Here is a 26,200-nt window from a genome sequence, read left to right as displayed (position 1 = left end):
GTCATTAATTATTTTTTCACAATTTTCTATTTCGACACCTGTCACTGCATTCAGCAAGTATGAGATGCAAACAGAGTCATTATTATTCCAATGATAGTTTTTCGTAGTTTTCGCATAGCCCCGACCATTTCCATGCGTTTAGATAAATAATTTTATTAATTAATTATTTTTCTAAACTTTTTCTCCTGCCGTCGGCTCAGTATTCGCGAGACGCAAAGTGCTGTTTCGATCACTTTTTTTACAGTTCTCAGTAGTTCTCGCACAGTTTCGACCTATTTCGTAGGTTTCACTAACAATTTCGTCAATTAATTATTTTTTCACAATTTTCTATTTCACACCCCTGTCACTGCATTCAGCAGAAGTATGAGATGCAAACAGAGTCAATTATTATTCCAATGATAGTTTTCGTTAGTTTTCGCATAGCCCCGACCATTTCCATGCGTTAGATAAATAATTTTATTAATTAATTATTTTTCTAAACTTTTTTCTCCTGCCGTCGGCTCAGTATTCGCGAGACGCAAAGTGCTGTTTCGATCACTTTTTTTACAGTTCTCAGTAGTTCTCGCACATTTTCGACCTATTTCGTAGGTTTCACTAACAATTTCGTCAATTAATTTTTTTTCACAATTTTCTATTTCGACACCTGTCACTGCATTCAGCAGAGTATGAGATGCAAACAGAGTCAATTATTATTCCAATGATAGTTTTCGTTAGTTTTTCGCATAGCCCGACCATTTCCATGCGTTTAGATAAATATTTTATTAATTAATTATTTTTTCTAAACTTTTTCTCCTGCCGTCGGCTCAGTATTCGCGAGACGCAAAGTGCGTTTCGATCACTTTTTTTACAGTTCTCAGTAGTTCTCGCACAGTTTCGACCTATTTCGTAGGTTTCACTAACAATTTCGTCAATTAATTATTTTTTCACAATTTTCTATTTCGACACCTGTCACTGCATTCAGCAGAGGTATGAGATGCAAACAGAGTCAATTATTATTCCAATGATAGTTTTCGTTATCTCGCATAGCCCCGACCATTTCCATGCGTTTTGAAAATAATTTTATTAATTAATTATTTTTTTAAACTTTGTTCTCCTGCCGTCGGCTCAGTATTCGCGAGACGCAAAGTGCTGTTTCGATCACTTTTTTTACAGTTCTCAGTAGTTCTCGCGCACAGTTTCGACCTATTTCGTAGGTTTCACTAACAATTTCGTCAATTAATTATTTTTTCACAATTTTCTATTTCGACACCTGTCACTGCATTCAGCAGAAGTATGAGATGCAAACAGAGTCATTATTATTCCAATGATTTTTTCGTTATTTTCGCATAGCCCCGACCATTTCCATGCGTTTTGATAATAATTTATTAATTAATTATTTTTCTAAACTTTTTTCTCCTGCCGTCGGCTCAGTATTCGCGAGACGCAAAGTGCTGTTTCGATCACTTTTTTTACAGTTCTCAGTAGTTCTCGCACAGTTTCGACCTATTTCGTAGGTTTCACTAACAATTTCGTCAATTAATTATTTTTCACAATTTTCTATTTCGACACCTGTCACTGCATTCAGCAGAGGTATGAGATGCAAACAGAGTCAATTATTATTCCAATGATAGTTTTCGTTAATTCTCGCATAGCCCCGACCATTTCCATGCGTTTGATAAATAATTTATTAATTAATTATTTTTTCTAAACTTTGTTCTCCTGCCGTCGGCTCAGTATTCGCGAGACGCAAAGTGCTGTTTCGATCACTTTTTTTCAGTTCTCAGTAGTTCTCGCACAGTTTCGCGACCTATTTCGTAGGTTTCACTAACAATTTCGTCAATTAATAATTTTTTCACAATTTTCTATTTCGACACCTGTCACTGCATTCAGCAGAGGTATGAGATGCAAACAGAGTCATATTATTCCAATAGTTTTCGTTATTTCGCATAGCCCCGACCATTTCCATGCGTTTTGATAAATAATTTTATTAATTAATTATTTTTCTAAACTTTTTTCTCCTGCGGTCGGCTCAGTATTCGCGAGACGCAAAGTGCTGTTTCGATCACTTTTTTTACAGTTCTCAGTAGTTCTCGCACAGTTTCGACCTATTTCGTATTTCACTAACAATTTCGTAATAATAATTTTTTTCAATTTTCTATTTCGACACCTGTCACTGCATTCAGCAGAGGTATGAGATGCAAACAGAGTTTCATTATTCCAAATATTTTTCGTTATTCTCGCATAGCCCCGACCATTTCCATGCGTTTAGATAAATAATTTTATTAATATTATTATTTTTTTCTCTTTGCCTGTCGGCGCAGTATTTGCAACGCGTAATGTGCAAACAGTTTTGCGATCATTGTGCGCGCTAATTTATTTTTAAAAACTTTATTTTCAATGTACTTTATATTTAAAAACTCTATATTATTGTTGATCTCAAAAAAAAAAAAATTTGGTCCTAAAAATAGAGGAGATGAAAAATTAAAAAATGCTCAAGATGCCAATAAAAAATTTAATCTTATATTTATCAATACGTAGATATTGTTACTTTTTTGTTTAAAAAATTTAACACATAATAAATTGCATCTATTTTTTAATTGAGGGACCACATTATCACTCCTGTTTTTTTTCTGATCCGATTTACGGCATTGTCGTCATAGTTTATAATAATTCTTAAAGTATTAGATTTTTAATAAGTTTTGTGTTCTAGATTGATTTAAACACAACTCTGTCCTTCTTCTTCGGATGGTTGATATTAATGACATTTTCCACTTTCTTCTGCGGCATCGTTATTCCATTTTGGCATTTCTGAAATAAACTTGTCGGTTTGTTAAAGCTCTCTTGTTTCATGTTTTATTATTTCTGCAGGGATATTGCCGGGACTTGGTGTTTTTCCGCGTTTTATCATTTGCAGATTTTTATGACTTTGTTTATAACTTAGTTGAATTTTGGTTGAGGATGCTATTACTTGGACATTCTGTTCTGTTGCTACTTCTGAATTCTGGTCTATTTTCCTTTTAGTAGTTTTTGTAAAAGTAACTCACACCGCTGAGCGAAATTGGCGCATTAATATCCTTTTCCTAATCCAGTTCGATGATTTTATATTATCCATTTTTTGTTACTTTTCATGTCCGGTTACTTTCTTTCGTATCTATTACCTCCTCCCAGGAGGACTTAATCCTGTTACATGTTGTTTCCTATGCTTCGTTTTTGTTTTCTTGCACTTTCTCTAACTTTGCTTGGCTTTGTATTGTTTTTATCTTTAATTGATTTTTGAGTGAAAAATACTTTGGTACTTATTTCTGTTTTCTGTATGTCCTCGATTTTTCATCCATTAATAGGTTTTACTTATTGTTTTTTCTCTTGTTGGTCCCATGCTCTTCCATTGCTTCAGGATGTGAATAATATCATAATTTTATAAAAATTTAAAAGAATTAAAATTTTTTTTAGGAATAAACTACGAATTTTTCTATAAATCTTGACTAAATTTTGTATAAATTCTGCAATAAATTTTGTCATGAAGTTTGTATTTTTTTTTTAATTTTGTATTTACTTGTTACTATGTATTAATGTTAATTACTACATATCATTTAACAAATCAGATAATCGGCGATTTTATGAAATTTTTTTTAGACGATATTAGTTGTCTCCAAAATGATCAAGAAATAAATTTTTTGTTCACCATAGTTACTCGCATTCGTACACCAGGCAAGTTCTGACCGGCGACGTGGACGTAAGCTGGACGGTCCCGAATCAATCGGTCCTTACTGCTGTCAGCTGCAAGGCACGATTTGCTACTTTTGTCGATGCTGTTCAGACAGGACGAACTTCCGACGATGTGTCGTCTACTACACAAGAGCTGCAAGGGAATGTCGCCAGCGATTTCTCGCTGCATGAATTCGCACATGGATTCTAGTGACTCGTATTCCGGAAAAGGAATGTAGCAGAGCAACATCAGAGCATGAGCAGCGACAGCACTCAGTGAGTGAAGTTTTATCATGTTATATGTGGAATAAATGATATTTATAAACGTGATGCGAGATAAATATTGGTTCTGTTCTTTGCTGATTCTGTACAGTTTGCAGTATTGCACATTGCATAAAAATATATTTAAATATGAATGCAAAAATTAAAATATAATTGTCAAATTTACGGGTATAGCATGAACAGAACCATATGAAACGTGGACTAGCATAGAAGAGACCCCAAAGTTATACACATACTACGGGAGTCTAATAGTTGACTACATAGTTTAATGTGCACCAAATCTTGGTGCACATAGACGCTGGTGGATGAAAAACATCTACAATGACTTCTTAAATATGGACTTTGCCGCGCCAACGTATTTTCTGGGTTGGGACCGACGTATCCTAATTACGCGATAACAGCACGCGATCATGCCGCCGAAGAGAAACGCCGTGCCGCACAGACCACCGGCAAGAGTAAACCTTCGGAGGAGAGCGCAGCGGAAGGCGGAGAAGAAAGGAGAACGCGGTGAAGGTTAGGGATAACATGCATTTTGCCATTGGCATCACTAGTTCAAAAAAAAATTAATCCCATGAGCGACTTGCATGTCCATGTGGCCCTTTGAGCGATTGTTTACGTCCAGCTACAAGTGTTTATTACAAACAGATTTTTTTAACTTTTCACTTTGGAACTATTACGCGCGATTTACTTTATCTTATTTATTTTCGTGGCTCACAGTCCGGGCATATCGTGTGCGAGAAACAATCACAGGTATTGAGCCCTGGAGAATTGAAGGCTGGTCAGAAGTTCAACGGGTCGCAGCGACATAAGCGAAGACACGGCCAGATCTGGGGTAATGCAAAGAATTACATTCATATTCCTCGACATATGAATATTACAGGATAAAGGAATGATCATTTTTCTTGTTAAAGTGCGATCTTGGTTGGATGACACGTGTTTCCATGGTAGACCTTTCCAGATCTGCCTTTGCGTTATTACCATTTTCCAGCCTGGGATCTCCGGTTTTACCACAGATCCACCAGTGAAAAACAAAGTTCGGGTTCATATTATAATTGTGAAGGTAAAAAAGTATCCAAAGTGTTATTCCCAAACTTTTTTCAAACATTAATTCTTTTGTGAAATTTGATATACACAGTTAATTGAGGCAAACTACATATTATAATCATTTAGATATTGATTTTGTTTAAACATCTGTGATATCTCTTGCATTAATAAAACATATTTTTTATATTTTGCAATCTGTAGCGAAAATAATCATATCTGGCACAGGTATTATAATATTCTGTCGTAAATAGCTGCACAGTAAACACAATGATGTTTGTCCAATAAAGCGCATCAGTTTATGTCATTATTCAGAAATTTATTGCTATCTCATATATATTTTCAGTATAATATTGTAGGAATTACATAGAAAGTTTTTATAAACTTTTTCCTCAACTAATCTAAAAAATCCTGAAGAACTCTCAGTCGTGTATAATATAAGTTTCCATGATTACATCTAAAAGTGATAATAGTGACATTTTCTTGAAGTTAAATGCGTAACATTTCGGATTAAAGAGTCCATTAATTTTTGAAACAAATGAGAGTATGGAGTAATTAATATTACGTAGTAATAATAAGATGTACTATGTACTACTCAGTCACTCGTTTGCGTGTCGCAAAAGATTGCGCTTGGTGACGTTTGTAACGTGATATGTGGCTTATGCTTGTCCAACAAGTAAGCGTTACTCCTTGAATTTTTTCTCCATTATACAACGACGGAGATTGGGATTGTTTAAAGTCGAACGTATCTCAGGAAGAGAACTCGTTGTCCTCGCAGACCCATGTTTCTTGTGTGACAACGCCACGTCGTGCCATTTACCTCCGTCATTGTAAACTTGATGAGGACGCCGCGAGGCATTTTCCTGGATCGCCGCCCTGGAGAGCCTCACGATTATCGGGTTGCGGCCGATTAATTCTAAACATAACAGAATAATTCTGACGATATGTACGCACCTTTTTGTTACGTTTTGTCATTTTGTATAACGGATAACAGAGGCTCGTTCCATTTTGGCACTCACACACACCATTAGCTCATTTCACATCCTGTTGTTCATCATTATTACACAGGACAAATGATTTTTACAAGCGCTGTAAGCGCCAAATGGAACGCAGCCAAGTATCTCGAAATTCGCGAATCTAAATTTGCGTAAGTAATTTTGGGACAATGGGATTATCTTTTAAAAAATTTCAAATGGTGCTTGTCAGGCAATTATTAATATTTCGCGTGATTCATGGACATGCAACTGTCTACCGTAATTTGTGATTAGTCGCTTGAACTCTTAATTTCAAAAAGTATTATTTGAACGAAAGTTTTAAAAAATATTATTTATTGAATTTTTCGAAAATTTTCTTGCTATGGTATTTTTTATGCGTGAATTTCGAAACAACGGCTGTAATATTTGAGGAATTTAGACCTTTGCTGTTGACAAATGTGCATGCGTGCAGATATCATTGATTACAGAGCAGATAATAACAGAGATGCACAATGAGCGGAAGAAAGAATTTAATCACAACCTGTCGACAGCCTTGATCTCAATATGAAAATACATATACATCCTATTGACTTTGATTAAGCTTCTAACAGAAACGTATAGGCCAATGCAACTGGAATATGTAATATGCTACGAATAATGATCCTTAAACCCGCAACCCGCCGCTCTCAACCAGTCGTTTTTGACTAACTGTTGTGGTTTGGTGCGAGTTGCTGCAACTCGCGGTCCCCACAACCAGCCGTGATGGCATGGGGCGTCGATCCGGCCGACGCAGCCTTTAAGGCACAAAGGCGACCACCGTAGGTCCGATATCTTTCACGTTCTTACAAAGAAAAAAAAATTTATTTCGTCCATCCTGTGTTTCTGTTTTTGGATCAAGTATGGATTAATTCCCAGAGTTACCGCGTACGCTTTTTTGATCTGGTTCTTGAGACTCGTTCTCGGGCGGAGTTTTCCAGCGAACTAGGGCCATACAAGTTTGTCCGGCAGAAGTTTCTACCCGACACCACTCCACCTCTTGTCTATCTGTCCCATGGTCAACCCATGAGAAGTAAAGCTTTGCCATTGTATCGTGTGATGGATATTCTGCCGAAAACCGTATTAGAAGACGGACAAATCAGATAGGCAATGACAATAGACTAATCTTTATGAATATCGTTTAATAGGGTACGTTTATCGAATAGCCGGAGTCTCTTATCATTCCCAGAGTACAGTTACGGAATTAGTGTCAGTCGTGAACGGGCGACCATCAGCGACGTAGTCACGACTAGACAGTGGCACCTAAGTAGTATGGCCTGATTACAACAATCGGTCACTTTCTAACTAAAGGAAACAAAAGTTTTCTATGGGGCTGCCCTGAACGCGTGGACAGCATATGCCTATTGAATGAAATATCGATTATCAGTTCCCCCCGCGTGGACCCATTTTTTTCGTTTTATATTCTTTTTATATTGTATGTTTAGAATTTGTATCGTTAAACTCGATATAACTTTTGTTTTGAATCTACAATTAGAAAGAAAGGTTTTGAAAAATACATTAAATAAAAATTAGAGATAATCTACATTAATAGTAATGACGTTACATCTCAAAGGCAAACAATAATGGTGTGTTTCAATGATACTTTGGGTTTAATTCCAATTCACAACAAGATCTTTTGTAAGATTTTTTATAGAATGCCAAAAAAAAAGCACAAACTTTTTGTTCTTATTTAATAGAATTATACCAAATGTGGGATAACAAATATGTATAAGAGTGGTAAATAAAATGTTAATTTAATTGTAAAGGGATATACATTTGATACGCATTGGAAGTGGAAAAATAACGATTTTGATAATTCCTTTTACGAATGGAATAAGTCCTCTCGAATTTTTATGCGTAGACAATATACATGCTACATGATCTGGAACTGTTCCAAGGAGGATTTTTCCCAGGCACATTCCAGATCAGATAAACGTGAACGTTTTTAACAAGGATATATTATCATCACTCCACCCAACCGAAAACGATAAACGTGAAAGTGGCCATCCGACATTCGTACTACTTAAATGACGGAACGAGGACTTTCCAATTCAAATGCGTTCGAGTTACACCGCTGTCTTGTCATCGTCACACTTTCTATAACGAGCATGATCAGGAAGGATACCGAGTAATGTAAGGACGATTATTTTGTAATTAGCGACGTGTATCGATGTAAGAAAGAATCGTACTTGAGATACGCACTGAAGATCGGAGCGGCGGTAAAACAATGATTACCTCGAAGCGGATCGAGCGGAGAGGAATGGAGAAAAGTGAAGAAAGAGAGAGGAGATCCTACCTATCGGTCACGGTCTCCCTCTCAATATACAAATATTGAAATACTTCTCTGGTTCGCGGTTTCCTTGGATACAACGGCCGTCGAGGGAAACAGAAGACTCTCTCCAAGCATCGCGGGAACATATTTTTTATTTTACGTGAAGATAAAACAAAGAATTCTAAGTGACGATTTCCAGACCAATCTGAATGGCTAAAATTACTATAGGCAGCAACAATTTTCTAACAGTAGATAATAAACGGTACCCCCGACAAAAAAAATTGTCTCTTTTATTTTTAAACAGTAATATGATTAAAAATAATTTTGTACGACTATATTTTTTCGTCGTAAATTTTAAGGAACATAAAAATTGTTTAAAAAATTTAAATTGTCTTTTTTTTAAGGAGTTGTTTTACGCTGCTTTAACAGATCCCTTTAATCAACATAATGATACAAATTTTTAACTTACTGTTCGCACAAAGTGCTGAATCCGGTGGTTCCAGAAGCCGACCGTGTTTGTGCTTGGAATTGAGCGGAGAACAACGTCACCAAAGCAGCAAGAAGCACGAGTGCTATCATTTTTCTCTTCTTTTAACTCTATGAATTATTAAGAACGTAAAATTATATGAGGCAATCGTGATTTTAATTATCAAGATCGCTTTAATAAAAAAAATAAATTCCTTTTCTTTTCTGATTTAACTCGTTACGTTTCCGTCGTTTTATCGTCTGGATTTAAATGTCGCGAACTTTCGTGAAAATCGACTCTCAAACCTGGTTTCCCGTGATTCTCATGGTCTACAGGGTGGTACCTTACGCCCAGTCTTATTTTCTCTTGATATAATTTATGTTAATTATTACGAATAAAGATTTGTCTTTTCTTGCTTTGTCAGAGCAAATAATCGTAAATACAATTCTGATTATGTATAATCCCTTACCAATAAGTTTTACACCGAATATTATATACTACAACTGAAAAAAAGTAATATATTTAATAGATAGTTGTAGTTGCCAACTTCATATATCCTCCATACAATACTAATATGCTATTGCAGTACAACATGTACTTGCATTACTTAATAACAAATATTATTGCATTGAGTATTTTATGTAGTTGGCAGTCCCCGTAATTACATAGTTTAATTGACGATATTACTTTTTTTTCTGGTGTAGAAAACGTGCAAACTTTTTAATTTTTTCTTATTAACTTATTCGTAATAATTTGACATTTATTGATTAAAATTTAAAATGCATAAGTCTCGCAATGTAACTTCTCCATGATCAAAATATTATCTTAATTGTGCAAATTATCTAGCATAAATTACTACGAACGATATTAGTACGTTTTGAATATGTCGTATGATGTATAAACAACATTAAATCAAATTTAGCTTATGACTTGGGATAATGTTTCCACAAAACATTCACAATTGGTTTGTTTTTTATAATTTCATTCATCACAACAATTGAATATATCGTAAAACTGCCCTACTAAACAGTGCACTAAATAAATTACAATGAGAAAAAGTATACTTGTCTTAACTTATTGTATCATTTTAATAGTTTCAGCTTTAACAAAAACCGACCAAAAAAAAATAGATCATCAAGTAATCTTGGAAATGTTTACACACAATTTATTTTAAAATTTTAAACATGTATATGAAAGCAACGTTCCTAGATGTCTTCTTTAATGTTTCTTGCTTATTATTAGGGATTCGTCGAAATTACCTGCAGGTCAGCGGGGGCGAAATGTTTTTCTTCCCGGTCCTACTTTTTCCTAGATGTAAATGTCCTCCGCGGAAGAAACGTCAAGAGAACAGTACTTCACTAGCGATGCTGACCCCCCCCCCCCCCCCCCCCCCCCCCCCCCCCCTGTCTTGCAGACGTCTATGGATAACTACAAACAAGTGCCTTCTTGGCAGGCACCGCTATATTACACAATGAGGACACATATCGTGTCAGTAACTTTACCACACCCGCGAGCCATGTTTTCGAGCGACAGACCTCGACGGCCGCGGCGCGTTTCGTGGATTCCTCGTTCCCTTCCTCCTCCTTTTTCCAGAAACATAGAGTTCGTGCTTTCGACGGTTTTCCAGTAATATTGCAAGTGATGCGCCACATGATGCCTCTCGGCTCGAAGAATCTTTTCTCCGAAAATTACGGAATTTTACCGAGGCGACGTTCTCGTATTTGAGAGAAAAAAGCTTTCCCGCCATTGCCATGCGATATGACCGTTGTCGGAAATGACATTTCGCGCGATGACATTTCGAATCGTACCCCTAAAAATAAAATGATGAACGGTTACTACCTGCATACTTTACTGCAGCAGCCACGGAGGAGGTTTAAAAATCTCGGAACGCTTGCAGCGTCATGATGTTGAATTTTGACATGGTTTTCTTCCGAGCTCTTCTTCGCTCGCCTCGCGATAATATTTCGACAAACATCATTCGACGTCCTGCTTTCGATTTTCACTCTTGTATGCGAGAAGCTGATTTTAAACCTGTCTATACAATCGAGCTTATTAGCTACTATGTTTTAGTATCCAGACTACATAGTTTAGACTTTTTTAAGTTCTCGCATAGCCCCGACCATTTCCATGCGTTTTGATAAATAATTTTATTAATTAATTATTTTTCTAAACTTTTTTCTCCTGCGTCGGCTCAGTATTCGCGAGACGCAATGCTGTTTCGATCACTTTTTTACAGTTCTCAGTAGTTCTCGCACAGTTTCGACCTATTTCGGGTTCACTAACAATTTCGTCAATTAATTATTTTTTCACAATTTTCTATTTCGACACCTGTCACTGCATTCAGCAGAGGTATGAGATGCAAACAGAGTCAATTATTATTCCAATGATAGTTTTCGTTAGTTCTCGCATAGCCCCGACCATTTCCATGCGTTTTGATAAATAATTTTTATTAATTAATTATTTTTCTAAACTTTGTTCTCCTGCCGTCGGCTCAGTATTCGCGAGACGCAAGTGCTGTTTCGATCACTTTTTTTACAGTTCTCAGTAGTTTCTCGCACAGTTTCGACCTATTTCGTAGGTTTCACTAACAATTTCGTCAATTAATTATTTTTTCACATTTTCTATTTCGACACCTGTCACTGCACTTCATTCAGCAGAGGTATGAGATGCAAACAGAGTCAATTATTATTCCAATGATAGTTTTCGTTAATTCTCGCATAGCCCCGACCATTTCCATGCGTTTTGATAAATAATTTTATTAATTAATTATTTTTTAAACTTTGTTCTCCTGCCGTCGGCTCAGTATTCGCGAGACGCAAAGTGCTGTTTCGATCACTTTTTTACAGTTCTCAGTAGTTCTCGCACAGTTTCGACCTATTTTCGTAGGTTTCACTAACAATTCCGTCAATTAATTATTTTTACAATTTTCTATTTCGACACCTGTCACTGCATTCAGCAGAGGTATGAGATGCAAACAGAGTCATTATTATTCCAATGATAGTTTTCGTTAATTCTCGCATAGCCCCGACCATTTCCATGCGTTTTGATAAATAATTTTATTAATTAATTATTTTCTAAACTTTGTTCTCCTGCCGTCGGCTCAGTATTCGCGAGACGCAAAGTGCTGTTTCGATCACTTTTTTTACAGTTCTCAGTAGTTCTCGCACAGTTTCGACCTATTTCGTAGGTTTCACTAACAATTTCGTCAATTAATTATTTTTTCACAATTTTCTATTTCGACACCTGTCACTGCATTCAGCAGAGGTATGAGATGCAAACAGAGTCAATTATTATTCCAATGATAGTTTTCGTTAGTTCTCGCATAGCCCCGACCATTTCCATGCGTTTTGATAAATAATTTATTAATTAATTATTTTCTAACTTTTTTCTCCTGCCGTCGGCTCAGTATTCGCGAGACGCAAAGCGCTGTTTCGATCACTTTTTTTACAGTTCTCAGTAGTTCTCGCACAGTTTCGACCTATTTCGTAGGTTTCCTAACAATTCGTCAATTAATTATTTTTCACAATTTTCTATTTCGACATCCTGTCACTGCATTCAGCAGAGGTATGAGATGCAAACAGAGTCAATTATTATTCCAATGATAGTTTTCGTTAATTCTCGCATAGCCCCGACCATTTCCATGCGTTTTGATAAATAATTTTATTAATTAATTATTTTTCTAAACTTTGTTCTCCTGCCGTCGGCTCAGTATTCGCGAGACGCAAAGTGCTGTTTCGATCACTTTTTTTACAGTTCTCAGTAGTTCTCGCACAGTTTCGACCTATTTCGTAGGTTTCACTAACAATTTCGTCAATTAATTATTTTTTCACAATTTTCTATTTCGACACCTGTCACTTGCATTCAGCAGAGGTATGAGATGCAAACAGAGTCAATTATTATTCCAATGATAGTTTTCGTTAGTTTCTCGCATAGCCCCGACCATTTCCATGCGTTTTGATAAATAATTTTATTAATTAATTATTTTTCTAAACTTTGTTTCTCCTGCCGTCGGCTCAGTATTCGCGAGACGCAAAGTGCTGTTTCGATCACTTTTTTTACAGTTCTCAGTAGTTCTCGCACAGTTTCGACCTATTTCGTAGGTTTCACTAACAATTTCGTCAATTAATTATTTTTTCACAATTTTCTATTTCGACACCTGTCACTGCATTCAGCAGAGGTATGAGATGCAAACAGAGTCATTATTATTCCAATGATAGTTTTCGTTAATTCTCGCATAGCCCCGACCATTTCCATGCGTTTTGATAAATAATTTTATTAATTAATTATTTTTTCTAAACTTTGTTCTCCTGCCGTCGGCTCAGTATTCGCGAGACGCAAAGTGCTGTTTCGATCACTTTTTTTACAGTTCTCAGTAGTTCTCGCACAGTTTCGACCTATTTCGTAGGTTTCACTAACAATTTCGTCAATTAATTATTTTTTCACAATTTTCTATTTCGACACCTGTCACTGCATTCAGCAGAGGTATGAGATGCAAACAGAGTCAATTATTATTCCAATGATAGTTTTCGTTAATTCTCGCATAGCCCCGACCATTTCCATGCGTTTTGATAAATAATTTATTAATTAATTATTTTTCTAAACTTTGTTCTCCTGCCGTCGGCTCAGTATTCGCGAGACGCAAAGTGCTGTTTCGATCACTTTTTTTACAGTTCTCAGTAGTTCTCGCACAGTTTCGACCTATTTCGTAGGTTTCACTACAATTTCGTCAATTAATTATTTTTTCACAATTTTCTATTTCGACACCTGTCACTGCATTCAGCAGAGGTATGAGATGCAAACAGAGTCAATTATTATTCCAATGATAGTTTTCGTTAATTCTCGCATAGCCCCGACCATTTCCATGCGTTTTGATAAATAATTTTATTAATTAATTATTTTTCTAAACTTTGTTCTCCTGCCGTCGGCTCAGTATTCGCGAGACGCAAAGTGCTGTTTCGATCACTTTTTTTACAGTTCTCAGTAGTTCTCGCACAGTTTCGACCTATTTCGTAGGTTTCACTAACAATTCGTCAATTAATTATTTTTTACAATTTTCTATTTCGACACCTGTCACTGCATTCAGCAGAGGTATGAGATGCAAACAGAGTCAATTATTATTCCAATGATAGTTTTCGTTAATTCTCGCATAGCCCCGACCATTTCCATGCGTTTTGATAAATAATTTTATTAATTAATTATTTTTCTAAACTTTGTTCTCCTGCCGTCGGCTCAGTATTCGCGAGACGCAAAGTGCTGTTTCGATCACTTTTTTTACAGTTCTCAGTAGTTCTCGCACAGTTTCGACCTATTTCGTAGGTTTCACTAACAATTTCGTCAATTAATATTTTTTCACAATTTTCTATTTCGACACCTGTCACTGCATTCAGCAGAGGTATGAGATGCAAACAGAGTCAATTATTATTCCAATGATAGTTTTCGTTAATTCTCGCATAGCCCCGACCATTTCCATGCGTTTGATAAATAATTTTATTAATTAATTATTTTTCTAAACTTTGTTCTCTCCTGCCGTCGGCTCAGTATTCGCGAGACGCAAAGTGCTGTTTCGATCACTTTTTTTACAGTTCTCAGTAGTTCTCGCACAGTTTCGACCTATTTCGTAGGTTTCACTAACAATTTCGTCAATTAATTATTTTTTCACAATTTTCTATTTCGACACCTGTCACTGCATTCAGCAGAGGTATGAGATGCAACAGAGTCAATTATTATTCCAATGATAGTTTTCGTTAATTCTCGCATAGCCCCGACCATTTCCATGCGTTTTGATAAATAATTTTATTAATTAATTATTTTTCTAAACTTTGTTCTCCTGCCGTCGGCTCAGTATTCGCGAGACGCAAAGTGCTGTTTCGATCACTTTTTTTACAGTTCTCAGTAGTTCTCGCACAGTTTCGACCTATTTCGTAGGTTTCACTAACAATTTCGTCAATTAATTATTTTTTCACAATTTTCTATTTCGACACCTGTCACTGCATTCAGCAGAGGTATGAGATGCAAACAGAGTCAATTATTATTCCAATGATAGTTTTCGTTAATTCTCGAAATAGCCCCGACCATTTCCATGCGTTTGATAAATAATTTTATTAATTAATTATTTTTCTAAACTTTGTTCTCCTGCCGTCGGCTCAGTATTCGCGAGACGCAAAGTGCTGTTTCGATCACTTTTTTTACAGTTCTCAGTAGTTCTCGCACAGTTTCGACCTATTTCGTAGGTTTCACTAACAATTTCCGTCAATTAATTATTTTTTCACAATTTTCTATTTCGACTACCTGTCACTGCATTCAGCAGAGGTATGAGATGCAAACAGAGTCAATTATTATTCCAATGATAGTTTTCGTTAATTCTCGCATAGCCCCGACCATTTCCATGCGTTTTGATAAATAATTTTATTAATTAATTATTTTTCTAAACTTTGTTCTCCTGCCGTCGGCTCAGTATTCGCGAGACGCAAAGTGCTGTTTCGATCACTTTTTTTACAGTTCTCAGTAGTTCTCGCACAGTTTCGACCTATTTCGTAGGTTTCACTAACAATTTCGTCAATTAATTATTTTTTCACAATTTCTATTTCGAACACCTGTCACTGCATTCAGCAGAGGTATGAGATGCAAACAGAGTCAATTATTATTCCAATGATAGTTTTTCGTTATTCTCGCATAGCCCCGACCATTTCCATGCGTTTTGATAAATAATTTATTAATTAATTATTTTTCTAAACTTTGTCTCCTGCCGTCGGCCTCAGTATTCGCGAGACGCAAAGTGCTGTTTCGATCACTTTTTTTACAGTTCTCAGTAGTTCTCGCACAGTTTCGACTATTTCGTAGGTTTCACTAACAATTTCGTCAATTAATTATTTTTTCACAATTTTCTATTTCGACACCTGTCACTGCATTCAGCAGAGGTATAGATGCAAACAGAGTCAATTATTATTCCAATGATAGTTTTCGTTAATTCTCGCATAGCCCCGACCATTTCCATGCGTTTTGATAAATAATTTTATTAATTAATTATTTTTCTAAACTTGTTCTCCTTGCCGTCGGCTCAGTATTCGCGAGACGCAAAGTGCTGTTTCGATCACTTTTTTTACAGTTCTCAGTAGTTCTCGCACAGTTTCGACCTATTTCGTAGGTTTCACTAACAATTTCGTCAATTAATTAATTTTTTCACAATTTTCTATTTCGACACCTGTCACTGCATTCAGCAGAGGTATGAGATGCAAACAGAGTCAATTATTATTCCAATGATAGTTTTCGTTAATTCTCGCATAGCCCCGACCATTTCCATGCGTTTTGATAAATAATTTTATTAATTAATTATTTTTCTAAACTTTGTTCTCCTGCCGTCGGCTCAGTATTCGCGAGACGCAAAGTGCTGTTTCGATCACTTTTTTTACAGTTCTCAGTAGTTCTCGCACAGTTTCGACCTATTTCGTAGGTTTCACTAACAATTTCGTCAATTAATTATTTTTTCACAATTTTCTATTTCGACACCTGTCACTGCATTCAGCAGAGGTATGAGATGCAAACAGAGTCAATTATTATTCCAATGATAGTTTTCGTTAATTCTCGCATAGCCCCGACCATTTCCATGCGTTTTGATAAATAATTTTATTAATTAATTATTTTTCTAAACTTTGTTCTCCTGCCGTCGGCTCAGTATTCGCGAGACGCAAAGTGCTGTTTCGATCACTTTTTTTACAGTTCTCAGTAGTTCTCGCACAGTTTCGACCTATTTCGTAGGTTTCACTAACAATTTCGTCAATTAATTATTTTTTCACAATTTTCTATTTCGACACCTGTCACTGCATTCAGCAGAAGTATGAGATGCAAACAGAGTCAATTATTATTCCAATGATAGTTTTCGTTAGTTTCGCATAGCCCCGACCATTTCCATGCGTTTTAGATAAATAATTTTATTAATTAATTATTTTTCTAAACTTTGTTCTCCTGCCGTCGGCTCAGTATTCGCGAGACGCAAAGTGCTGTTTCGATCACTTTTTTTACAGTTCTCAGTAGTTCTCGCACAGTTTCGACCTATTTCGTAGGTTTCACTAACAATTTCGTCAATTAATTATTTTTTCACAATTTTCTATTTCGACACCTGTCACTTGCATTCAGCAGAGGTATGAGATGCAAACAGAGTCAATTATTATTCCAATGATAGTTTTCGTTAATTCTCGCATAGCCCGACCATTTCCATGCGTTTAGATAAATAATTTTATTAATTAATTATTTTTCTAAACTTTGTTCTCCTGCCGTCGGCTCAGTATTCGCGAGACGCAAAGTGCTGTTTCGATCACTTTTTTTACAGTTCTCAGTAGTTCTCGCACAGTTTCGACCTATTTCGTAGGTTTCACTAACAATTTCGTCAATTAATTATTTTTTCACAATTTTCTATTTCGACACCTGTCACTGCATTCAGCAGAGGTATGAGATGCAAACAGAGTCAATTATTATTCCAATGATAGTTTTCGTTAATTCTCGCATAGCCCCGACCATTTCCATGCGTTTTGATAAATAATTTTATTAATTAATTATTTTTCTAAACTTTGTTCTCCTGCCGTCGGCTCAGTATTCGCGAGACGCAAAGTGCTGTTTCGATCACTTTTTTTACAGTTCTCAGTAGTTCTCGCACAGTTTCGACCTATTTCGTAGGTTTCACTAACAATTTCGTCAATTAATTATTTTTTCACAATTTTCTATTTCGACACCTGTCACTGCATTCAGCAGAGGTATGAGATGCAAACAGAGTCAATTATTATTCCAATGATAGTTTTCGTTAATTCTCGCATAGCCCCGACCATTTCCATGCGTTTTGATAAATAATTTTATTAATTAATTATTTTTCTAAACTTTGTTCTCCTGCCGTCGGCTCAGTATTCGCGAGACGCAAAGTGCTGTTTCGATCACTTTTTTTACAGTTCTCAGTAGTTCTCGCACAGTTTCGACCTATTTCGTAGGTTTCACTAACAATTTCGTCAATTAATAATTTTTTCACAATTTTCTATTTCGACACCTGTCACTGCATTCAGCAGAGGTATGAGATGCAAACAGAGTCAATTATTATTCCAATGATAGTTTTCGTTAATTCTCGCATAGCCCCGACCATTTCCATGCGTTTTGATAAATAATTTTATTAATTAATTATTTTTCTAAACTTTGTTCTCCTGCCGTCGGCTCAGTATTCGCGAGACGCAAAGTGCTGTTTCGATCACTTTTTTTACAGTTCTCAGTAGTTCTCGCACAGTTTCGACCTATTTCGTAGGTTTCACTAACAATTTCGTCAATTAATTATTTTTTCACAATTTTCTATTTCGACACCTGTCACTGCATTCAGCAGAAGTATGAGATGCAAACAGAGTCAATTATTATTCCAATGATAGTTTTCGTTAGTTTTCGCATAGCCCCGACCATTTCCATGCGTTTAGATAAATAATTTTATTAATTAATTATTTTTCTAAACTTTTTTCTCCTGCCGTCGGCTCAGTATTCGCGAGACGCAAAGTGCTGTTTCGATCACTTTTTTTACAGTTCTCAGTAGTTCTCGCACAGTTTCGACCTATTTCGTAGGTTTCACTAACAATTTCGTCAATTAATTATTTTTTCACAATTTTCTATTTCGACACCTGTCACTGCATTCAGCAGAGGTATAAGATGCAAACAGAGTCAATTATTATTCCAATGATAGTTTTCGTTAGTTTTCGCATAGCCCCGACCATTTCCATGCGTTTAGATAAATAATTTTATTAATTAATTATTTTTCTAAACTTTGTTCTCCTGCCGTCGGCTCAGTATTCGCGAGACGCAAAGTGCTGTTTCGATCACTTTTTTTACAGTTCTCAGTAGTTCTCGCACAGTTTCGACCTATTTCGTAGGTTTCACTAACAATTTCGTCAATTAATTATTTTTTCACAATTTTCTATTTCGACACCTGTCACTGCATTCAGCAGAAGGTATGAGATGCAAACAGAGTCAATTATTATTCCAATGATAGTTTTCGTTAGTTTCGCATAGCCCCGACCATTTCCATGCGTTTAGATAAATAATTTTATTAATTAATTATTTTTCTAAACTTTTTCTCCTGCCGTCGGCTCAGTATTCGCGAGACGCAAAGTGCTGTTTCGATCACTTTTTTTACAGTTCTCAGTAGTTCTCGCACAGTTTCGACCTATTTCGTAGGTTTCACTAACAATTTCGTCAATTAATTATTTTTTCACAATTTTCTATTTCGACACCTGTCACTGCATTCAGCAGAGGTATGAGATGCAAACAGAGTCAATTATTATTCCAATGATAGTTTTCGTTAATTCTCGCATAGCCCCGACCATTTCCATGCGTTTTGATAAATAATTTTATTAATTAATTATTTTTTTAAACTTTGTTCTCCTGCCGTCGGCTCAGTATTCGCGAGACGCAAAGTGCTGTTTCGATCACTTTTTTTACAGTTCTCAGTAGTTCTCGCACAGTTTCGACCTATTTCGTAGGTTTCACTAACAATTTCGTCAATTAATTATTTTTTCACAATTTTCTATTTCGACACCTGTCACTGCATTCAGCAGAGGTATGAGATGCAAACAGAGTCAATTATTATTCCAATGATAGTTTTCGTTAATTCTCGCATAGCCCCGACCATTTCCATGCGTTTTGATAAATAATTTTATTAATTAATTATTTTTCTAAACTTTGTTCTCCTGCCGTCGGCTCAGTATTCGCGAGACGCAAAGTGCTGTTTCGATCACTTTTTTTACAGTTCTCAGTAGTTCTCGCACAGTTTCGACCTATTTCGTAGGTTTCACTAACAATTTCGTCAATTAATTATTTTTTCACAATTTTCTATTTCGACACCTGTCACTGCATTCAGCAGAAGTATGAGATGCAAACAGAGTCAATTATTATTCCAATGATAGTTTTCGTTAGTTTTCGCATAGCCCCGACCATTTCCATGCGTTTAGATAAATAATTTTATTAATTAATTATTTTTCTAAACTTTTTTCTCCTGCCGTCGGCTCAGTATTCGCGAGACGCAAAGTGCTGTTTCGATCACTTTTTTTACAGTTCTCAGTAGTTCTCGCACAGTTTCGACCTATTTCGTAGGTTTCACTAACAATTTCGTCAATTAATTATTTTTTCACAATTTTCTATTTCGACACCTGTCACTGCATTCAGCAGAGGTATAAGATGCAAACAGAGTCAATTATTATTCCAATGATAGTTTTCGTTAGTTTTCGCATAGCCCCGACCATTTCCATGCGTTTAGATAAATAATTTTATTAATTAATTATTTTTCTAAACTTTGTTCTCCTGCCGTCGGCTCAGTATTCGCGAGACGCAAAGTGCTGTTTCGATCACTTTTTTTACAGTTCTCAGTAGTTCTCGCACAGTTTCGACCTATTTCGTAGGTTTCACTAACAATTTCGTCAATTAATTATTTTTTCACAATTTTCTATTTCGACACCTGTCACTGCATTCAGCAGAAGTATGAGATGCAAACAGAGTCAATTATTATTCCAATGATAGTTTTCGTTAGTTTTCGCATAGCCCCGACCATTTCCATGCGTTTAGATAAATAATTTTATTAATTAATTATTTTTCTAAACTTTTTTCTCCTGCCGTCGGCTCAGTATTCGCGAGACGCAAAGTGCTGTTTCGATCACTTTTTTTACAGTTCTCAGTAGTTCTCGCACAGTTTCGACCTATTTCGTAGGTTTCACTAACAATTTCGTCAATTAATTATTTTTTCACAATTTTCTATTTCGACACCTGTCACTGCATTCAGCAGAGGTATGAGATGCAAACAGAGTCAATTATTATTCCAATGATAGTTTTCGTTAATTCTCGCATAGCCCCGACCATTTCCATGCGTTTTGATAAATAATTTTATTAATTAATTATTTTTTTAAACTTTGTTCTCCTGCCGTCGGCTCAGTATTCGCGAGACGCAAAGTGCTGTTTCGATCACTTTTTTTACAGTTCTCAGTAGTTCTCGCACAGTTTCGACCTATTTCGTAGGTTTCACTAACAATTTCGTCAATTAATTATTTTTTCACAATTTTCTATTTCGACACCTGTCACTGCATTCAGCAGAAGTATGAGATGCAAACAGAGTCAATTATTATTCCAATGATAGTTTTCGTTAGTTTTCGCATAGCCCCGACCATTTCCATGCGTTTAGATAAATAATTTTATTAATTAATTATTTTTCTAAACTTTGTTCTCCTGCCGTCGGCTCAGTATTCGCGAGACGCAAAGTGCTGTTTCGATCACTTTTTTTACAGTTCTCAGTAGTTCTCGCACAGTTTCGACCTATTTCGTAGGTTTCACTAACAATTTCGTCAATTAATTATTTTTTCACAATTTTCTATTTCGACACCTGTCACTGCATTCAGCAGAAGTATGAGATGCAAACAGAGTCAATTATTATTCCAATGATAGTTTTCGTTAATTCTCGCATAGCCCCGACCATTTCCATGCGTTTTGATAAATAATTTTATTAATTAATTATTTTTTTAAACTTTGTTCTCCTGCCGTCGGCTCAGTATTCGCGAGACGCAAAGTGCTGTTTCGATCACTTTTTTTACAGTTCTCAGTAGTTCTCGCACAGTTTCGACCTATTTCGTAGGTTTCACTAACAATTCCGTCAATTAATAATTTTTTACAATTTTCTATTTCGACTCCTGTCACTGCATTCAGCAGAGGTATGAGATGCAAACAGAGTCAATTATTATTCCAATGATAGTTTTCGTTAATTCTCGCATAGCCCCGACCATTTCCATGCGTTTTGATAAATAATTTTATTAATTAATTATTTTTCTAAACTTTGTTCTCCTGCTGTCGGCTCAGTATTCGCGAGACGCAAAGTGCTGTTTCGATCACTTTTTTTACAGTTCTCAGTAGTTCTCGCACAGTTTCGACCTATTTCGTAGGTTTCACTAACAATTTCGTCAATTAATTATTTTTTCACAATTTTCTATTTCGACACCTGTCACTGCATTCAGCAGAAGTATGAGATGCAAACAGAGTCAATTATTATTCCAATGATAGTTTTCGTTAGTTTTCGCATAGCCCCGACCATTTCCATGCGTTTAGATAAATAATTTTATTAATTAATTATTTTTCTAAACTTTTTTCTCCTGCCGTCGGCTCAGTATTCGCGAGACGCAAAGTGCTGTTTCGATCACTTTTTTTACAGTTCTCAGTAGTTCTCGCACAGTTTCGACCTATTTCGTAGGTTTCACTAACAATTTCGTCAATTAATTATTTTTTCACAATTTTCTATTTCCACACCTGTCACTGCATTCAGCAGAAGTATGAGATGCAAACAGAGTCAATTATTATTCCAATGATAGTTTTCGTTAGTTTTCGCATAGCCCCGACCATTTCCATGCGTTTAGATAAATAATTTTATTAATTAATTATTTTTCTAAACTTTTTTCTCCTGCCGTCGGCTCAGTATTCGCGAGACGCAAAGTGCTGTTTCGATCACTTTTTTTACAGTTCTCAGTAGTTCTCGCACAGTTTCGACCTATTTCGTAGGTTTCACTAACAATTTCGTCAATTAATTATTTTTTCACAATTTTCTATTTCGACACCTGTCACTGCATTCAGCAGAGGTATAAGATGCAAACAGAGTCAATTATTATTCCAATGATAGTTTTCGTTAGTTTTCGCATAGCCCCGACCATTTCCATGCGTTTAGATAAATAATTTTATTAATTAATTATTTTTCTAAACTTTGTTCTCCTGCCGTCGGCTCAGTATTCGCGAGACGCAAAGTGCTGTTTCGATCACTTTTTTTACAGTTCTCAGTAGTTCTCGCACAGTTTCGACCTATTTCGTAGGTTTCACTAACAATTTCGTCAATTAATTATTTTTTCACAATTTTCTATTTCGACACCTGTCACTGCATTCAGCAGAAGTATGAGATGCAAACAGAGTCAATTATTATTCCAATGATAGTTTTCGTTAGTTTTCGCATAGCCCCGACCATTTCCATGCGTTTAGATAAATAATTTTATTAATTAATTATTTTTCTAAACTTTTTTCTCCTGCCGTCGGCTCAGTATTCGCGAGACGCAAAGTGCTGTTTCGATCACTTTTTTTACAGTTCTCAGTAGTTCTCGCACAGTTTCGACCTATTTCGTAGGTTTCACTAACAATTTCGTCAATTAATTATTTTTTCACAATTTTCTATTTCGACACCTGTCACTGCATTCAGCAGAGGTATGAGATGCAAACAGAGTCAATTATTATTCCAATGATAGTTTTCGTTAATTCTCGCATAGCCCCGACCATTTCCATGCGTTTTGATAAATAATTTTATTAATTAATTATTTTTTTAAACTTTGTTCTCCTGCCGTCGGCTCAGTATTCGCGAGACGCAAAGTGCTGTTTCGATCACTTTTTTTACAGTTCTCAGTAGTTCTCGCACAGTTTCGACCTATTTCGTAGGTTTCACTAACAATTTCGTCAATTAATTATTTTTTCACAATTTTCTATTTCGACACCTGTCACTGCATTCAGCAGAAGTATGAGATGCAAACAGAGTCAATTATTATTCCAATGATAGTTTTCGTTAGTTTTCGCATAGCCCCGACCATTTCCATGCGTTTAGATAAATAATTTTATTAATTAATTATTTTTCTAAACTTTGTTCTCCTGCCGTCGGCTCAGTATTCGCGAGACGCAAAGTGCTGTTTCGATCACTTTTTTTACAGTTCTCAGTAGTTCTCGCACAGTTTCGACCTATTTCGTAGGTTTCACTAACAATTTCGTCAATTAATTATTTTTTCACAATTTTCTATTTCGACACCTGTCACTGCATTCAGCAGAAGTATGAGATGCAAACAGAGTCAATTATTATTCCAATGATAGTTTTCGTTAATTCTCGCATAGCCCCGACCATTTCCATGCGTTTTGATAAATAATTTTATTAATTAATTATTTTTTTAAACTTTGTTCTCCTGCCGTCGGCTCAGTATTCGCGAGACGCAAAGTGCTGTTTCGATCACTTTTTTTACAGTTCTCAGTAGTTCTCGCACAGTTTCGACCTATTTCGTAGGTTTCACTAACAATTCCGTCAATTAATAATTTTTTACAATTTTCTATTTCGACTCCTGTCACTGCATTCAGCAGAGGTATGAGATGCAAACAGAGTCAATTATTATTCCAATGATAGTTTTCGTTAATTCTCGCATAGCCCCGACCATTTCCATGCGTTTTGATAAATAATTTTATTAATTAATTATTTTTCTAAACTTTGTTCTCCTGCTGTCGGCTCAGTATTCGCGAGACGCAAAGTGCTGTTTCGATCACTTTTTTTACAGTTCTCAGTAGTTCTCGCACAGTTTCGACCTATTTCGTAGGTTTCACTAACAATTTCGTCAATTAATTATTTTTTCACAATTTTCTATTTCGACACCTGTCACTGCATTCAGCAGAAGTATGAGATGCAAACAGAGTCAATTATTATTCCAATGATAGTTTTCGTTAGTTTTCGCATAGCCCCGACCATTTCCATGCGTTTAGATAAATAATTTTATTAATTAATTATTTTTCTAAACTTTTTTCTCCTGCCGTCGGCTCAGTATTCGCGAGACGCAAAGTGCTGTTTCGATCACTTTTTTTACAGTTCTCAGTAGTTCTCGCACAGTTTCGACCTATTTCGTAGGTTTCACTAACAATTTCGTCAATTAATTATTTTTTCACAATTTTCTATTTCCACACCTGTCACTGCATTCAGCAGAAGTATGAGATGCAAACAGAGTCAATTATTATTCCAATGATAGTTTTCGTTAGTTTTCGCATAGCCCCGACCATTTCCATGCGTTTAGATAAATAATTTTATTAATTAATTATTTTTCTAAACTTTTTTCTCCTGCCGTCGGCTCAGTATTCGCGAGACGCAAAGTGCTGTTTCGATCACTTTTTTTACAGTTCTCAGTAGTTCTCGCACAGTTTCGACCTATTTCGTAGGTTTCACTAACAATTTCGTCAATTAATTATTTTTTCACAATTTTCTATTTCGACACCTGTCACTGCATTCAGCAGAAGTATGAGATGCAAACAGAGTCAATTATTATTCCAATGATAGTTTTCGTTAGTTTTCGCATAGCCCCGACCATTTCCATGCGTTTAGATAAATAATTTTATTAATTAATTATTTTTCTAAACTTTTTTCTCCTGCCGTCGGCTCAGTATTCGCGAGACGCAAAGTGCTGTTTCGATCACTTTTTTTACAGTTCTCAGTAGTTCTCGCACAGTTTCGACCTATTTCGTAGGTTTCACTAACAATTTCGTCAATTAATTATTTTTTCACAATTTTCTATTTCGACACCTGTCACTGCATTCAGCAGAGGTATGAGATGCAAACAGAGTCAATTATTATTCCAATGATAGTTTTCGTTAATTCTCGCATAGCCCCGACCATTTCCATGCGTTTTGATAAATAATTTTATTAATTAATTATTTTTTTAAACTTTGTTCTCCTGCCGTCGGCTCAGTATTCGCGAGACGCAAAGTGCTGTTTCGATCACTTTTTTTACAGTTCTCAGTAGTTCTCGCACAGTTTCGACCTATTTCGTAGGTTTCACTAACAATTTCGTCAATTAATTATTTTTTCACAATTTTCTATTTCGACACCTGTCACTGCATTCAGCAGAAGTATGAGATGCAAACAGAGTCAATTATTATTCCAATGATAGTTTTCGTTAGTTTTCGCATAGCCCCGACCATTTCCATGCGTTTAGATAAATAATTTTATTAATTAATTATTTTTCTAAACTTTTTTCTCCTGCCGTCGGCTCAGTATTCGCGAGACGCAAAGTGCTGTTTCGATCACTTTTTTTACAGTTCTCAGTAGTTCTCGCACAGTTTCGACCTATTTCGTAGGTTTCACTAACAATTTCGTCAATTAATTATTTTTTCACAATTTTCTATTTCGACACCTGTCACTGCATTCAGCAGAGGTATGAGATGCAAACAGAGTCAATTATTATTCCAATGATAGTTTTCGTTAATTCTCGCATAGCCCCGACCATTTCCATGCGTTTTGATAAATAATTTTATTAATTAATTATTTTTTTAAACTTTGTTCTCCTGCCGTCGGCTCAGTATTCGCGAGACGCAAAGTGCTGTTTCGATCACTTTTTTTACAGTTCTCAGTAGTTCTCGCACAGTTTCGACCTATTTCGTAGGTTTCACTAACAATTTCGTCAATTAATAATTTTTTACAATTTTCTATTTCGACACCTGTCACTGCATTCAGCAGAGGTATGAGATGCAAACAGAGTCGATCATTATTTCTACAATAGTTTTCACTACTTTTCACATAGCCTCGACCATTTCCATGCGTTTTGATAAATAATTTTATTAATTAATTATTTTTCTAAACTTTTTTCTCTTGTCGTCGGCTCAGTATTCGCGAGACGCAAA

General features: G+C 35.7%; 1 protein-coding gene and 1 pseudogene across 1 annotated transcript; one reads left to right on the top strand and one right to left on the bottom strand.

Moving 5' to 3' along the window:
* The first annotated feature begins 4,376 nt into the window (after nucleotides 1–4,376).
* Nucleotides 4,377–5,074, top strand: LOC118645578 (annotated as a pseudogene).
* A 616-nt stretch (nucleotides 5,075–5,690) lies between these two features.
* On the bottom strand, nucleotides 5,691–7,065 carry LOC118645577. The gene is made up of 3 exons (XM_036286942.1): nucleotides 6,903–7,065; nucleotides 6,691–6,822; nucleotides 5,691–5,923 (listed from the first exon to the last, which is right to left on the bottom strand). The coding sequence occupies exons 1-3, from the start codon at nucleotides 7,063–7,065 to the stop codon at nucleotides 5,691–5,693; spliced, it is 528 nt and encodes a 175-aa protein (XP_036142835.1).
* Between the last annotated feature and the right edge of the window lie 19,135 nt (nucleotides 7,066–26,200).

This window comes from Monomorium pharaonis, chromosome 5, assembly GCF_013373865.1.
Source record: "Monomorium pharaonis isolate MP-MQ-018 chromosome 5, ASM1337386v2, whole genome shotgun sequence".
Classification (NCBI taxonomy): Eukaryota; Metazoa; Arthropoda; class Insecta; order Hymenoptera; family Formicidae; genus Monomorium; species Monomorium pharaonis.
The sequence above is the reverse complement of the archived record's forward strand: the minus strand, read 5'-3'. Positions and strand labels throughout refer to the sequence as shown.

Coding starts and splice junctions, on each gene's coding strand:
- LOC118645577 (XM_036286942.1), bottom strand. CDS start 7,065: ATGGCAAAGCTTTACTTCTCATGGGTTGACCATGGGACAGATAGACAA. Junction 6,823..6,902: donor AGATCAAAAAAGCGTACGCG/GTAACTCTGGGA, acceptor TTTCTTTGTAAG/AACGTGAAAGATATCGGACC. Junction 5,924..6,690: donor ACTCGCACCAAACCACAACA/GTTAGTCAAAAA, acceptor TGTTATGTTTAG/AATTAATCGGCCGCAACCCG.